The sequence below is a fragment of the Leptonychotes weddellii genome, chromosome 11, assembly GCF_054177405.1.
Source record: "Leptonychotes weddellii isolate Sample4059 chromosome 11, ASM5417740v2, whole genome shotgun sequence".
Taxonomy (NCBI): domain Eukaryota; kingdom Metazoa; phylum Chordata; class Mammalia; order Carnivora; family Phocidae; genus Leptonychotes; species Leptonychotes weddellii.
In genome coordinates, this window is record NC_138379.1 from 44,187,331 (window position 1) to 44,203,345 (window position 16,015).

General features: G+C 38.8%; 2 protein-coding genes across 2 annotated transcripts; both read left to right on the plus strand.

Moving 5' to 3' along the window:
- The first annotated feature begins 1,155 nt into the window (after positions 1-1,155).
- OR6A2 (olfactory receptor family 6 subfamily A member 2) lies at positions 1,156-2,160 on the plus strand. The gene has a single exon (XM_031027478.2). The coding sequence runs from the start codon at positions 1,219-1,221 to the stop codon at positions 2,158-2,160; it is 942 nt and encodes a 313-aa protein (XP_030883338.1). The 5' UTR covers positions 1,156-1,218.
- A 9,903-nt stretch (positions 2,161-12,063) lies between these two features.
- LOC102729722 (olfactory receptor 6B9-like) lies at positions 12,064-13,154 on the plus strand. The gene has a single exon (XM_006732762.2). It carries the CDS (start codon positions 12,064-12,066, stop codon positions 13,006-13,008), a length of 945 nt encoding a protein of 314 aa, XP_006732825.1. The 3' UTR covers positions 13,009-13,154.
- Positions 13,155-16,015: the final 2,861 nt, after the last annotated feature.

Genomic DNA, 16,015 nt, shown 5'->3' on the forward strand with positions numbered 1-16,015 from the left:
CCAAGAAAACAAAATTTAAGAATAACCAATCACAAACAGCCAGTGAGACTTTCCCAAATAAGGCAACCACTTAAACTGTAGCCAATCAAATAATGCCCTTGCTTTGTTTTTGAGTCGGCTCTATAAAAGCCTTTCCACTAGCTTCTGTCTGTAGAGCACACTTTACCACTTTCAGTTTGGTGCCGCCCATTTTAAATCAATTTTGCTCAAATAAACTCTTGAAAATTTTAATATGCCTCAGTTTAATTTTTAACAATGCTAAAGGAAGGTGTTCTACTCTCATTCCAAGGGAGCACAACTTTTAGAACTGATGGGATTCTCAGCTCTTCTACCATCTAGAATCCACTTCCTAATATAATTTCTAGGTGGGTCCCAAGTCCTCCTCCATAAGTGCTAGTCCACCATAAGTGCTAGGTTATGTAGAACTTTCTTTCTATAGATGCTGTGACTTTCTTGGGTTCTACTTTGTTCCCTCTTTCTTGTAGTATGGAGTCACTTCTGTAGCTGAACTCTAAAGATTCTCTACCCTAGATGTAAATCCAGGATGTATCTTATAGTCCCTTCTTTGTGTTGCCTGAATATTTTTGAAGCTCTGAGGTCCTGACTTCCTGGTTCCATCTCTTACTATCTGTGTGACCTGGAACAAGTTACTTAATCTCTTTATGCCTCAGTTTTCTTAGGTGTTAAGTGGGGTTAATAATAGTACGAACTCACTGCGTTCTTCGGAAGATTAAGTGTATTAATATCTGCAAATATTTTAAAACAGTGCCCACACTATCAATGCCTAGTAAGTACTCAATTGTGTTATACATTATTGTTATTCCTCCACTATGTAACTTATTTCTTCAAAACAGAGTCACAATCTAGCTCACAAACAAACTCTTACTTTAGGGCAGCCTAGACTCTCTTACTATTTGTGGTTTTGATCTATATTCTTCAGGGACCAACTAGTAGTCACTTTATCGGTATATGCTTCTCCAAGGGCCATAACAGATTTTTATCCTATCACCAATATGAAGCAGTTTATTTTTGTCCACTTTTGTCTTAGCTCATTTCAAGATTACAGAAGAAAGTGATGGCCTCAGTTCAGTGATGAATGACATGCATTACATGCATTCTGTCAATATAAACCCACCAAGAGAAAGGCTGGGTTCTTGCTGTTGGCTCCTGAAGATCATCTGTTCTCTCTCCTAAAGAGCAGTGGGCAAGACTGACACCATGGAGCAGAGGAACCAGAGTGGGAGGATAAGTGAGTTTGTGTTGCTGGGCTTCCCAGCTCCTCCACCAGTGCGGGCACTTTTATTTGCCCTTTCTCTGCTGGCCTATGTGTTGGTGCTAACTGAAAATACACTCATCATTATGGCAATTAGGAACCACCCCACCCTTCACAAACCCATGTACTTCTTTCTGGCTAATATGTCCTTCTTGGAGATCTGGTATGTTACTGTCACTATTCCCAAGATGTTAGCTGGCTTTGTTGGGTCCAAACAGAGCCATGGACAGCTGATCTCCTTTGAGGGCTGCATGACACAGCTCTACTTTTTCCTGGGACTGGGCTGCACTGAGTGTGTCCTTCTTGCTGTTATGGCCTATGACCGCTATGTGGCCATCGGCCACCCTCTCCACTATGCTGTCATTGTCAGTGGCCGACTGTGTGTGCAGCTGGCAGCTGGCTCCTGGGCTGGAGGTTTTAGCATCTCCATGGTCAAGGTTTTTCTCATTTCTCGCCTCTCCTACTGTGGACCCAACATCATCAACCACTTTTTCTGTGATGTCTCCCCATTGCTCAATCTTTCATGCACTGACATGTCAACAGCAGAGCTTACAGACTTTGTTCTGGCCATTTTTATCCTGCTGGGGCCCCTCTCTGTCACTGGGGCCTCCTACATGGCCATCACTGGTGCTCTAGTGCGCATTCCTTCAGCTGCTGGGCGCCATAAAGCCTTTTCCACCTGTGCCTCTCACCTCACTATTGTGATCATCTTCTACGCTGCCAGTATCTTCATCTATGCCCGGCCAAAGGCACTCTCAGCTTTTGACACCAACAAGCTGGTTTCTGTACTCTATGCTGTCATTGTACCATTGCTTAACCCTATCATTTACTGCTTGCGCAATCAAGAGGTCAAGAGAGCCCTACGCCGTACTCTGCACCTATTCTAGGGCCAGGATGCTAAGCAGGGGAAAGCTAGCCAAGATAGGTAGAAAATGCTCTTAAACTTGGGATCTATATCTTCTTTTAAGTCCAGAGAAGCTCTTATGGCCTAAATTAGGAACTAGGGTTCAAAAACACCAACAAGGAACTAATCCAGGAGAAAGAAGAGGGATGGATTGCAAGCTGGCAGCTGGATTTCTGGACAACATTGTAAATACATGCTAGAAGTTCTCATGTCATCTGTTCTAGTGTAATTTACATAGAACAGGTTCATGTATCATGCAGTCTGGTGGGGCAGAAAGGATTGACTGCGCAGAAGGCTGATTGCACTTCAATATTTAAATAAGCAAACAAATGCAGAACTAGTATCTCTCTAAATGGCCTTTCCTGGATTTGCTCTTTGTTTTAGTTCTGACGCTGAAAGTGTAGAAAAGGAAAGCAGAAGGAGGAAGCCATTCAAGGAAGCACAGATTTCATTATGGGATAGCATTAGAAGACTTCTGGTGAGATCTCTTCTAGCCACAAGCCACTGATTGTAGCCTATGAGGTAGCAGGGACCCAGGTGATTATTCTAGTATGAATTACAAGGCAAGCAGATAGGAAACTGAGAATTTTTGTGTAGGCAACATATCACCTCCTGGACTATAGAGATTTCTAGTTTCATTTCCTGATTTACTCACATGGAGCTAGTGACTGAGTACAGTTGTTTATTTAATCTTCTGTCTCCATAATTAAGGAATTATTATCCCATAAACTTATAGTTTATATATTAAATAGAATCCTATGTAGGTCTTAAAATAACATGATCTACACAGAGCTAATGACAGAAAAAATATTCCTAACATAATAAATGCAAATATTAGGTTATGTAACAGCATCAAAAGTATCAGGCTTACCAATGGATAAGGAAGATGTGATATAGATTTATACACACACACACACACATACTGAAATATTACTCAGCTGTAAAAAAGGATGAGATGTACCATTTGCAACAATATGGATGGACCTAGAGGGCATTACACTAAGTGAAATAAGTCACTTCTTAAGGAAGAAAAATACCATGATTTCACTCATAAGTGGAATCTAAAAAACCAAATGAATAAACAAATAAAAGCAGAATTAGACTTATAAGTACAGAGAACAAATTGATGGTTGCCAAAGGGGAAGAAGGTATAGGATGGACAAAATGGGTGAAGAGGAGTGGGAGATACAGGCTTTCAGTTACGGAATGAATAAGTCACGGGAATAAAAAACACAGCATAAGGAATACAGTTGATGATATTATAGTAGTAATGTAGTGAGGCTGATGGTAGCTACACTTGTGGTGAATGTAGCATAACATATAGAGAAGTCAAATTATTGTGTCGTACATCTGAAACTAATTAACATTGTATGTCACCTGTACTCATGTTTTTAAAATTAATTTAAGGGGCACCTGGGTGGCTCAGTCAGTTAAGCATCTGCCTTCAACTCAGGTCATGATCTCAGGGTCCTGGGATAGAGCCCCGCCTTGGGCTCCCTGCTCAGTGGGGAGTCTGCTTCTCCCTCTGCCCCTCCCCCTGTTTGTGCTCTCTCTCAAATAAATAAATAAAATCTTAAAAAAATAAAAAAATAAAAAATTAATAAAATTAATTTTAAAAAGCTAATGACAGGGGCACCTGCATGGCTCAGTCGGTTAAGCATCTGCCTTCGGCTCAGGTCATGATCCCAGGGTCCTGGGATCGAGCCCGCATCGGGCTCCCTGCTCAGCGGGAAGCCTGCTTCTCCCTCTCCCACTCCCCCTGCTTGTGCTCTCTCTCTGTCCAATAAATAAATAAAATCTTAAAAAAAAAAAAAAAGCTTATGACAGCCCAGCATAAAACCAAGCATAGGCTTTCAAAAAAAATTTTTTTTTAAGTAGGCTCCACGCCCAGCATCTCCTGGCTTGAACTCATGACCCTGAGGTCATGACCTGAGCTTAGATCAAGAGTTGGACACATAACCAACTGAGCCACCGAGGCACGCCAAAGCATAGGCTTTTCTGAGCAAAGAATATTGTGAGATAGCACAGATGTTATATCATTGAAGCAGACGCTGGTTCTACCTGCAAAAACATATCTAAAATCTGACCATCTCAAAAAAAGAAAAAATATCAGTCTTATTTATTAGTTTAAATTAGACTAGAAGGAAATTAACTGAAATGTTAGCTGTAACTATGCAACATAGCCGTTACTCTTATAAACTGAAATCTGTGACAAAGGTATTGTTGCCAACATATTTATTTAAATAAGCATTTCTTACCCAATAAGATACACAACTTTATTCATCTGGACAGAGAAATGGTGACAGGGTATCTCAGTATGATTTTTAGAAATTTAGCTCTCTACAGTTACCCAAGACCCAGAACCCTGAAGACAACAGCTGACATTAAGCTTCTCTCTCCAGATGTGGGAACCTTTTGTTGTTGCAGCCTGTCTTTCCATAGTTTTCTGCTGCTTAATAAAGTATGAAAGGCTACTAGCAAGGAAATCGAGCATTATTTGCTAGTTGCTACTTATTAAAATTCTAATATAATATTCATATCTTTTTGTGCCAAAACAATTACATAACCTTATAAGTATTTTTATAATTTATGTTCTATATTTTATTATGTTATTATAATTTATATTATAATGTATATTTATAATGACTAGATAAAAGTTCATCAAAAACACATCTCCCAACTATCTCCACAGAATAAATTTCTGAAATGGGGTTACCGTCTGGGATTGGAGTGTCATCCTCTGGGCATCATTGTTGTAGCTATTATATGAACCTCCTTATAGGTTAACTCCAATTAGTAGGAAGTAAAAACATGACATTGATTTCCTTCATTATGCTCTTCTTTATTTTCCAGGCTTTTTATAGTGAGATGCATTATTTTTTTGAGTTTTAAAAAACACCTCTAATTCTGAATTCAAAATTTAAAACCAATTATTTCAGGTATAGGAAAAGTGTTTAGCACAGTTTCCTGCATATATTCATTTTTCTATAACAATGAATGAAAAGATGCTTGAGTCCCTGTGAATTACAGCAAGATCAAAACTTCTCTTGACTTGGACTGCATTTTCATAGTTGTGTGGTGATCCTAATAGGTCATATTGAATTTGATGTCACAAAACCTAAGATTTTTCAAGTAAACTATTAATTGTCAGATGAAGTGTCACTCATCCTCCATTAATTAATTAATTCTGCCCTCAACCTACATAGAAGACTTTATTTTATCCCTGTTACATTTGATCTTGTTTGTTTCAGACCATCTTTATAGTCTGCCATTCTTTAAAAATATTGCATAGGGTGATGGGTATTAAGGAGGGCATGTGTTGTGATATGCACTGGGTGTTATATGTAACTAATAAATCACTGAACACCACATCAAAAACTAATGATGTACTATACACTGGCTAACTAAACATAATAATAAAAAATATATATATATTGCATAGATACTGTGACTCTTTTATAGTTCTCTTTTGCCAGAGCAGTGTCTGGGGATGTCTCCAGTCTCCTTCATCATTACAAGAGATAAGAGTACTGATCCAGACTGGGTGTTTCAGGTAGGACAGATACTCAGAGTGGCCAGGGTAACTCACATCTACAGAATAAGTGAGGATCAACATAGAGGGCTTCCATGCTCAAAAATATCTACTGGTTCCCATCAACTTTTATAAACTTCAAGTTTCTTAGTCTGCCTTTCAAGTTTCTTCACAATATGATCTGTTTTCCTTTTGGTCTTTTTTTCCCCCCTTTTGGTCTTTAATTTCTTGCCCAATAAAACCTTGCACAGATGAATTTTAGATTGTGATTTTTTTTATTTGAACTTTATAATCAAATCCCTTTATAATTTGCTAACATTTCACATTGAACAAAGTCAGAAAATATCCAAAAACCTTTCTGGAAAAGAGCATTTTAGAAATAACAGTTCTTCTATAGCACTGAAAACCCTATTTTGCTTAAAAAGCCCTTATAAGTATAAGTAAAGACTGCGAAACTATCAGAGGGTACTTAAGAGACAAAATACTTAAATGGAATGTGATACCTTAGAGTGGATCCTGTGACATAAAAAGGATAAGGAAAAACTGGTAAAATCTGAATAAGACCAGGAGTTTAGTTAACAATAATATACCAGTTTTGGTTTCTTACTTTTGAAAGTGTACAGGGCAATGTAATGTGACAATATTAGGGGAAACTGAGACTGGGGGAGAAGAGTAAGAGAACTCTCTTTACTATCTTTAAAACTTTTCTGTAAAACGAATATTATCCTAAAAATTTTATTTAAAAGAGAAATAAATTATTGGCCTCTTTTTTAATTTTTATTATTTTTTTATTGGCCTCTTTATACCAAATAACTTAATAGACCTTGATTGATTTCAGTGACTTCATAATACTAAAAGTAAGCTGTACCTTTTTGCTTATGGCAATATGTACAGCAAATATTTGGCTTTTATGTGTTATGTTGAAAACCTCTTTTTCAAATTTTACTGGATTTTTAAGTCTCATGAAATTCATATATTGATGCTGTTTTATTTTGCTGATTGATAAGAGAGAGTTGGAGTATATTTGACAAATAGTTCTTGCTTTACATTTAGCAGCCCTAACAAAACTGTACCCGTTCTTTCAGACAGCACCATTTGGTGCTGGCAAACATGAGTGGACAGTTTCATGCCTGCAGAGAAGAGAAGGCTTATAGGTGTTTTCATTTTCTCTTAGAGTCATTCCTCAGGGGATAATTACCCTCCCTGATTTTCATGTTCCATAGTCTCATTTCATGAGGACCCAGTGGTCCCAGCCTTCCCAGAATTAGTGCCAACTCACCACATGCCTTTAGACAAAGAATATGGGAGGGTAGGGAAAGAGCTAGATCCATCCTTCTCCATAAAATTCCAATTAGTCACACATAGACCTTTAGATTCCTTCTAGGATCTAAAGTTTCTCTAGGATTTCTCATTTTTTTAAACCCCTGCTTCACTCCCCTACTCCACCTTTGGTTACTCACAGAGACACAAGTATATTTCCCAGGCCTTCATTACAACAAAACTTCTAGCACTTGATTCTTAATTTTATGGTTACAGACAACAATTAATAACAGAGTCTATGGGCTAACTCAGCTGTGAATAACTTGACAGACAGGAGTTGTCATTTCACACTGCTCTTAGCTCACAGCACATGCTTCGCAAACATTGATCAAATGACTGAATACTTCCTGGAGTCTAAGTTTGGTGGGTGTGACCACTAGACACTGCAGGGGCCTCATTATTACATTGTCTCACTTCTCACTATACTCTTTCCTGTGCTAGTCTCTCTACACTGAAAGCCCTCTCACCTCATTTCTTCTGATCGACTCATGGCTGTGGTTCACATTCCAACGCAGGTAATATTTTACATTTGTGTAGTTATCACAAAGCTGTTTTAGAATTGCTCTCATAGGGGCACCTGGGTGACTCAGTTTGTTAAGCGTTTGCCTTCAGCTCAGGTCATGATCCCAGGGTCCTGCGATCGAGCCCGCATCGGGCTCCCTGCTCAGCGGGAAGCCTGCATCTCCCTCTCCCACTGCCTGCCACTCCCCCTGCTTGTGCTCTCTCTCTGTCCAATAAATAAATAAAATCTTTTTAAAAAATTGCTTTCATATACATATTACTTTTGAAATTAACATTAATGATATGATGTTAACAAGTGAATTATTGTTATCCCATTTTATGGGTGAATAAACTGGGAAATAAAAACAATTTTATAAGGTCAAAGGTCTTAAAAATGGTAGAACCTAGATTAGGAACTGGATCTTCTGACTGCTGAACCTAAATTATTTCCCATCACACTACGTCCACACTATCTTCCTGTATGAGTCTGGAATGACACCTCTTGAATCTTTTTCTAAATTCCTAAGTTACTCCCTCATTGGAGTTCCTAGAGCATGGCTATACCTCTCTTTTGGTACATGTCACATTCTATGCTCATTATAGTGTGTATTTATTATTTTACTTAGAATACTACAAGTTCCTGAAGGACAGAAACCATGACTTATATATTTTTATTCCAAATAACATATAGCACAGCACCCTACACATGATAAAAGCTCAATAAAAGCTGATTGTGATTTTGTGAATAAGCAAATGAATGTATTGGTTATCTTATTAACCTAGTTAGGTTTCTTATCCTGGTTTTGAGTAACTTAGTGTTGCATTAAATTACATATAGTAGTAAGAGAAAAGGGCCACATCCCACCCACAGATGTAAATAAACTTGGTCCAGGTATAAACAGGAACTAGTAGGTAAATGGAGATTCAGCTTCCCTGTCAAAATCCTCTGGACATAGTCTTAGCAGCACATACAGAGTTTCCCTAGAGCCAGGAGAGACTGTCAGTGAGCCTCCTGGGAAGAAGACATGGGCAAGCCGTAGGTGAGTGTTAAATATATTCTCCTGCCTCAGCTCCAGACTTGTCTTAATGCTGCAATACCTATCATGCAGTCTAAGCAGAGACCAGATGTGGATCTCCAGGTGAAGTATAAAAATATGCAAGCCAGTCTGCTTTTCCATGTTTAGTTGCAAATGTCTGCAAAATTTTCCACTCTGAAGAGAGGGCAGGTGGACCATGGTGAGTGGTTGAAAGTTTCAGGTGAGATTGGTTGATCCGATATCTTGATTCAAGAAAGTTCCAAGGAAGATGAAGAGGGACTTGGGGGAAGTGGCTACAAGCACCATGATTGGACAGGAGAAAGGGTATTGTGGAGAATGAATGGGAAAATGAAGATTCACTATTTCTTTACCCAAGGTTGGGGAAATGTGGGCAGCTGTGGGATCTTTTGGGTGTTGGACCAGGCCCAAAAGATATGTTTCTTATTCTAGAAGAAGTCTGTTGGTGTCCATGTTGTCTCTTGGAAATAAGCACATACAAGACTGGAAAAAAGGTTTTATAGTACAACGAAAGGATTTATTTCCTCAGATACCATAAAGGAGACCCCAGAGCTTAGTGCTTTCAGTTCTGAAAACAAAGAATATAGTTAAGATAGAATTCTTCATTTCTCTATGATACAAAATAAAACCAGCTGAGAGGTACATCCATGGCCAAAAAGTGGAGGAAAATATGAAGTAACAGGGGTATGCTTAAATATATGAAAGCAATATTCTAGAGAGAGGATAAGAAAGAGGCATGAGTGATTGTAACTCAGAGCTCTTCAAAGATGCTATAGTCCTTTCGGGAAATTTGGCTTCCCTTTTCCCCCAGAATGTAACAGAAAAAAGATGAGTAAAAGAGAGAGAGAATAAATGTCTGTGTGTTTATATGAACACATGTGAATGACTAGCATGTGTGAGTCTAATGTGACATAATATAGTAATAGCTAACACTTATAGAGAAAAACCATGGACCAATTCCTATGTTAAGTGATTTCCGTGCATTATCACATTTATTTTCACAGCAAACAAGTAAGATAGGCATTATTAACATTATTCTATTTCACAGCAATGGATCTTTAAGTCCATAATTGTTGAATATTCTGTTCGGGATGACACACCTAATAGCCTTGTTCTGACTCTAAAGTCAATGCTCTTAACTAGTAGACAAAGGTAAATGTGTGGGAAATTGTGTGGCTGATGGTGAGAATGTGGAATGTTATACATGCCCTGAAGGAAAGTCTCTACATTCTTCCCACTGAGACAAGAACATGGGAAAGCTCACTATTTTCTGCTCCCAGAACCAGTTGCTTTTCCCAAGGAAAATTATTAGGTGAAAGGCACTGAAAAACTAGGCCAGAAATGGCTTACTAATGAACTACTTCAGGTTGAAGGTGTTGGAGGAGGCTTGGAGGTAAGATACAATCCCTTTCCATCCAGCAAGCAGGGCTGAGCTCTGCTGATAGATGCTGCTGTGGAGAGGAGGTAGTGAGTCAGTAATATGTATTTCAGTGCCTCATTCTTCTGTCCCTTGTTATGAGCTATGGCCAGAAGATCTCTAGTCCAATGAGTCCCTGATCAGCCTCCCACCCTCTGTGTGTCAAGTGAAGAGTATGACGGACAAAGTGTTTGGCAGGAGTGAGCAATGTTCTAAAGGCAGGACCTGACCTCAGTCTTTATGGATCTTTATGGATGAGTGTGATATTTAACAGAGAGACACATTCATTCATGTGTTTTCAAAAGATACCCTGTGGACCACAGGTTAAAATAGTTGGGCTACCTCACAAATATGCTTTCTTCCAGCATTATAAGAGCTGCCTATCCTTACACTATATTCACATGCCTTCCTGCCTCCTTTCTCCTTACTCCTCTAGGAGACCTGAGACACTGGATGATATTTTCAGACCCAATCTACCAAGTAACCTGAGACCAGGGATCATATCCACTGTTTTCAGACCCTGTGGATATGTTTGCTGTGACAATACCCTGGATATGCAAGCTGAGGCTATGCTTAAGATCTGCAGTCTGATAGATAGATGCCTTCTGCCAGCAAAGTACCCTGAATTCACATTCCTCTGCCACTGATCTATTTCCTATGGATCCCAAAGCTCCAAGGGATTCATTAATTCACTTGTTAATCCATATTCATTTAATATTCATGTATTTTCTAATCACTATCCTAGGCATTGGGTTCACAGTCATGAAGGCAAAGTTTTTTTCCCCCAGTTTTATTGAGATATAAGGGCAAGTTTAAGGTGTACAGTGTGAGGATTTGATACATGCATATGTTGTGAAGTTATTATCACAATAAGGTTAAGTGGTATCTCCATCACATCACATAATTATCACTTTTTGTGTATGGTGAGAAGATATACTTAAGATATACTCTCAGTAACTTTCAAGTACGTGATACAGTATTGTTAACTACAGTCACCTTGCTGCACATCAGATCCCCAGAGCTTACTCATTTTGTAACTGGAAATTTATACCCTTTTACCAACATCTCCCTGAGTTTTAGAAAACTGCAGTGTAATGGAGAGAAATCTCAACATGTGAAGGGGTTGCGCACTGGGAGCAAATGTTTTTGAAGCTCTTGACTGAGTTTTGGTGAGATGTCTTCTAAGTGGAATCTTGAATCTTGAATCAGCCAATAAAGATTGGGGGATGGGCACAATAAGAAGAGGGAAGAGTGTAAGCAAAGCGTGAGGGTGATTAGTGTGTTTGGGGGGCAAAAACTAGTTGAGCATGTCTGGATCATGGAAACCATTTAGAGGGTCATGAGTGATGAGGCAGAAGAAATACATGGCTGGATCAATATATGAAGTGCCTCCTATGTGTGATATCGAAAACATTTCCATTTTTATCTGAAAGCAACTGGAGAGTCACTAAGGAACTTTCCAAGAATTACTATCTCTTATTTCCACAAATAAAGTCTGAAGAAACTGTGCTGATCAAAGGACTACAGCCAATGGATCACCCAAATATTAAACTTTGAAACTTTTTCTGACATGAGGTTATCCCTCACATTTCCTTTAGGGAGGAAAGAAATCTTCAGGCAGTAAGTTCCTAATTAAACAGAGATCTGGAACCAACAAGGGAGAGACTATCTATGTTTATTGACAAAGGACCTGGGAATGACATGGGTAGTGACATTCAAATATTTAATCAGGGGAGTGAGAATTAAGGGTGGGAGTGCATTTTTTTTTTTATTTAAATTTTACGTAGTTAACATACAGTTCAATATTGGTTTCTGGGAGTGCATTTTGATTCTGGGAGACTTTCATAAAAAACAAACACAAAAAGAACAACAAAAAACTTTGATGGAAATATGTGCTTTCACATTTAAAGATTACTTTGTGTTGATGAAGTTATTTTATGAGTCATTTGCAGGAAAGTCTGATTTACTAACTTCTTTTGGTCTCTTGTCTGGTAGCATAATCATCTTCATTATTTGTAGTGCTGTTATATAAGACTTCAATACCTCTCAGTGCTTTTAGTCATGCTGGGGAAAAATATCACTCTGGTCAGTGAATTCATCCTGGTGGGCTTCCCCACTGCCCCATGGCTACAAGTCCTGCTCTTCTTCCTTTTCCTTGTGGTCTACCTGCTGGTGGTAGTAGAGAATCTTATCATCATGCTCACTGTTTGGATCACTGGCTCCCTCCATAAGCCCATGTACTATTTCCTGAGTAGCTTGTCCTTTCTGGAGGTCTGGTATGTCTCCGTCACTGTCCCCAAGATGCTGGATGGATTCCTTCTACAGAGATGGCGCATCTCCTTCACCAGTTGCATGACTCAACTCTACTTCTTTATCGCACTCGCCTGCACTGAGTGTGTGCTTCTGGCAGCCATGGCCTATGACCGCTATGTGGCCATCTGCCACCCTCTCCAATACCCAGTCATTATGACCACAGGTTATTGCGTACAGCTGGTGGCTTTCTCCTATGTGAGTGGTTTCATGGTCTCTGTCATCAAGGTTTATTTCATTTCACATGTTGCCTTTTGTGGTTCTAATGTCATGAACCACTTTTTCTGTGACATTTCACCAATCCTCAAGCTGGCTTGCAAAGACATGTCCACAGCTGAGCTAGTGGACTTTGCTTTGGCTATTGTCATTCTTGTCTTCCCACTCATCACCACTGTCCTTTCTTATGTCTACATAGTCTCCACCATTCTGAGGATACCCTCCACCCAGGGAAGGAAGAAAGCCTTCTCCACCTGTGCATCACACCTCACTGTAGTCGTAATTTATTATACAGCCATGATTTTTATGTATGTTCGGCCCAGAGCTATTGCATCATTTAATTCCAACAAACTAATCTCAGCTGTGTATGCAGTCCTCACACCCATGCTAAATCCGTTCATCTACTGCCTTAGGAACCAGGAAGTAAAAAATGCTATCAAAAAGACCATGGGGGTTGGACAGTGCCTCCTGCTCAGCTAAGCCCTGCTGTCTTGAGGAGGAGACAGTGTCTTGGCAAGGATGTCATTCCTGTGACACTTCATGGTTCTGCTTATTAGTGTTATTCTATAAATCTACATTCTTAAAGAAATCACATGGGAAAAGAGGAAAAAATTAAAACTAGAAACAGGACACATTATGTATTTCTTTAATTTTGAATTATTTTTAATACACACTGTATGTATTTAAAAATTACTTTGACATGCAGAGTAATAATAATAAATATTTGACATATATAAGTTGGTGTTATTGGCATTTTACATATAATAAACCCTTTTATTCTCATAACACCTCTATGAGTTAGTTATGATTATTTGCCTGATCTTATGGATCAGGAAACTGAAACATACATGGAGAGGTTAAATAAGTTGATCAACATTGCATCGTTAATAAATATCAAAGCCATTATTTGAACTTGTGGAGTCTAGTTCCACAATCCACTGTATTAGATTCTCTCTATATATAAGAGTCTGTGATAGTAGCTCTAGGGGCACATTAGTTAACAAACATTGATGCCTGGAAGGAAGAAGCAATCCAGCCAGTAAGATATGTGTAGATGTTATGATAATTGATAATGGTATGGTAGTGGTGGTGGTCGTAGGGATGGTGGTGATAATGATGTTTATAATTGCATTGGGTTAATGATGACCAACTACCACTGATATTAATAATATTGTTGATCATTTCACAATTTTTTCCAATTGTTGCCTCCTTCCAGGACTATAATAGCTCATTTCTCATTCTACGGATGGGATCAATAGTTTCATGAGAGATGAGATAATTTGTATTACTGCAACTTTTGCAGTTGTTATATGTCTTTTGAGAAATTGTCTTTTAGGCTCTTGAATTCTTATGGCCTGCCCATGCTGTAATATGACTATTATCAGCAAACAAATGGAATACCATTACATCAATATATGTTTGAGCTGAAAGCCTCAATATATCAATATAAAATATGTCCGGGGCGCCTGGGTGGCTCAGTTGGTTAAGCGACTGCCTTCGGCTCAGGTCATGATCCTGGAGTCCCGGGATCGAGTCCCGCATCGGGCTCCCTGCTCGGCAGGGGGTCTGCTTCTCCCTCTGCCCTCTTCCCTCTCGTGCTCACTGTCTCTCATTCTCTCTCTCAGATAAATAAATAAAAAATCTTAAAAAAAATATATAAAATATGTCCTACACATAAATAAAGTGAAAAATGAATACAAAATTTTCTAAGACAAATGAGATTGTTAGATACCATTGAGGGATCTGCTGATTAGAAAAAGAAATGTACCAGGGAGAATTCTACAGAATTGAAACTGAAATTGAGAAAAAACAGAAACTAAAATATGAAAAAAAAATCAGAAAGGGCTACCTTTCCTCTCTATATCCTATTCACTTTAAGTAGGCATCTAAAATTGGTCTCCTGAATGTTGAATGTTATTCAACATGTGTGGACTAATCTTTCTCATATGTATATTGCTCTTACAATGTTACTTTACCACTTAAGAATTCTCAATTTGAATTAAATAGGACCTACTCATTCTACTTATTATTATTACTTTAGAATCACTCTAGCATTCATGAACCTCAATAATATCTAATCTTTTCCCACCTACACCAACTCCACCTTGTTTTTTACTAATCCTCAAAATGAAACATCCATTTTGATGATATTAGTCACCTTAATGTACTCAATGCTTACAATATACTAAGTTATCTTGCTTAACCTCATTCCTTCATTTATTCACTCATTCATTCAGTATTTTTTGTGCTCCTATTCTTTGGACTGGGATAGCCCATGAGAATATACTGGTCAACAACAACAACAAAAATAAACACAGAATCTTCCTTCAAACAGCTCGGAGGTGAGTAGGGAAGATAAAGGCACAATTACCTTCAGTGTTAGAACTGTGATGATGCAAGTAAGGGAAAATGTTCCAGCAGAGGTAGCATTTAGGCTAACACTTGAAGGAATTAAATGAAAAATAGTGGGCAGGAGTGAAGGTCGGGTGTTGCAGAGACAGGAAAGGCTGAGTGGCAAGAGAAATAAATAGCAGCATACTCAAAGACCTGAAATATGATTAGCACAAAGTGACATGAGGAAGAAAGGGGTCACATGAGGAAATAGATTCGTGCTTACCTATCCAGATTTTACCAATTTGTGGATTTTCTTACTATATAGGTTTATAAACATATAATAAGTTCTATAGAGTTGTTTTCAGTTCCTGCAAGTACTAGATCTTTAGCTTGTAACACTTCTACTAGATGAATGGTAGTCACTGAGAGAGTGAAGCGGGAACAAGGCCTCAACTACAACAACTTTTCATTCTGATTGGCAGATGACAGTTTGTGTTTGACTCCTCACTAGATTGTGAGTTCCTCTAGGGCAGAAACTAACCTTATTCATCCTTGAGTCCACAATACCAGCCACAGTCCCTGACACAGTAGTAGGCAACTGTGGTGGTTGTTCTCTATCCCCTTGCCCCGTTATCTATTCTTTGCTCTCCTTTAACCCTTTGTGTACCCCAACTCTGAGGGGGTGGGAGGAGTTGATTCTCTTGACTGTACACTCTGGCTCTGTTGGCCTCTGGCTTCCAATTTCATTGAGCTGGTAGGAGGCACCAGTAGGAAATTGAATGATACCAGGCAAGAGATGGCAAGGGATTCATTTCTGCTTTCCTGGGTGGGTGACTGGCCATAACTACAGCTCCTGCAACCAGAGTGTCGCTTCTGAGGCTGCAGCCATCACTGGGTTTCTACACTGCTAATCCTTATGGGGCTCAACATCCTTTGTCAGTTGTCATTATCTTGCCCAACCTCAGTGAATTAGTCATGACATTTAATTCTACTCAAAAATTTCAGCAAACATTACTTTCTGTTTCTTACTGGAATCCTGACTGATATGGCACTTGATAAATGTTAGTCAAATTGAAATAAATCTCAGTGGGAATGCTTGGAATAAAATAACACTCTAAAAAGTCCCATATGTTTAGATTTTGAAATCAATAAC

What these genes read in the sequence shown, in the direction of transcription:
- OR6A2 (XM_031027478.2), top strand. Translation starts at nt 1,219, where the DNA reads ATGGAGCAGAGGAACCAGAGTGGGAGGATAAGTGAGTTTGTGTTGCTG.
- LOC102729722 (XM_006732762.2), top strand. Translation starts at nt 12,064, where the DNA reads ATGCTGGGGAAAAATATCACTCTGGTCAGTGAATTCATCCTGGTGGGC.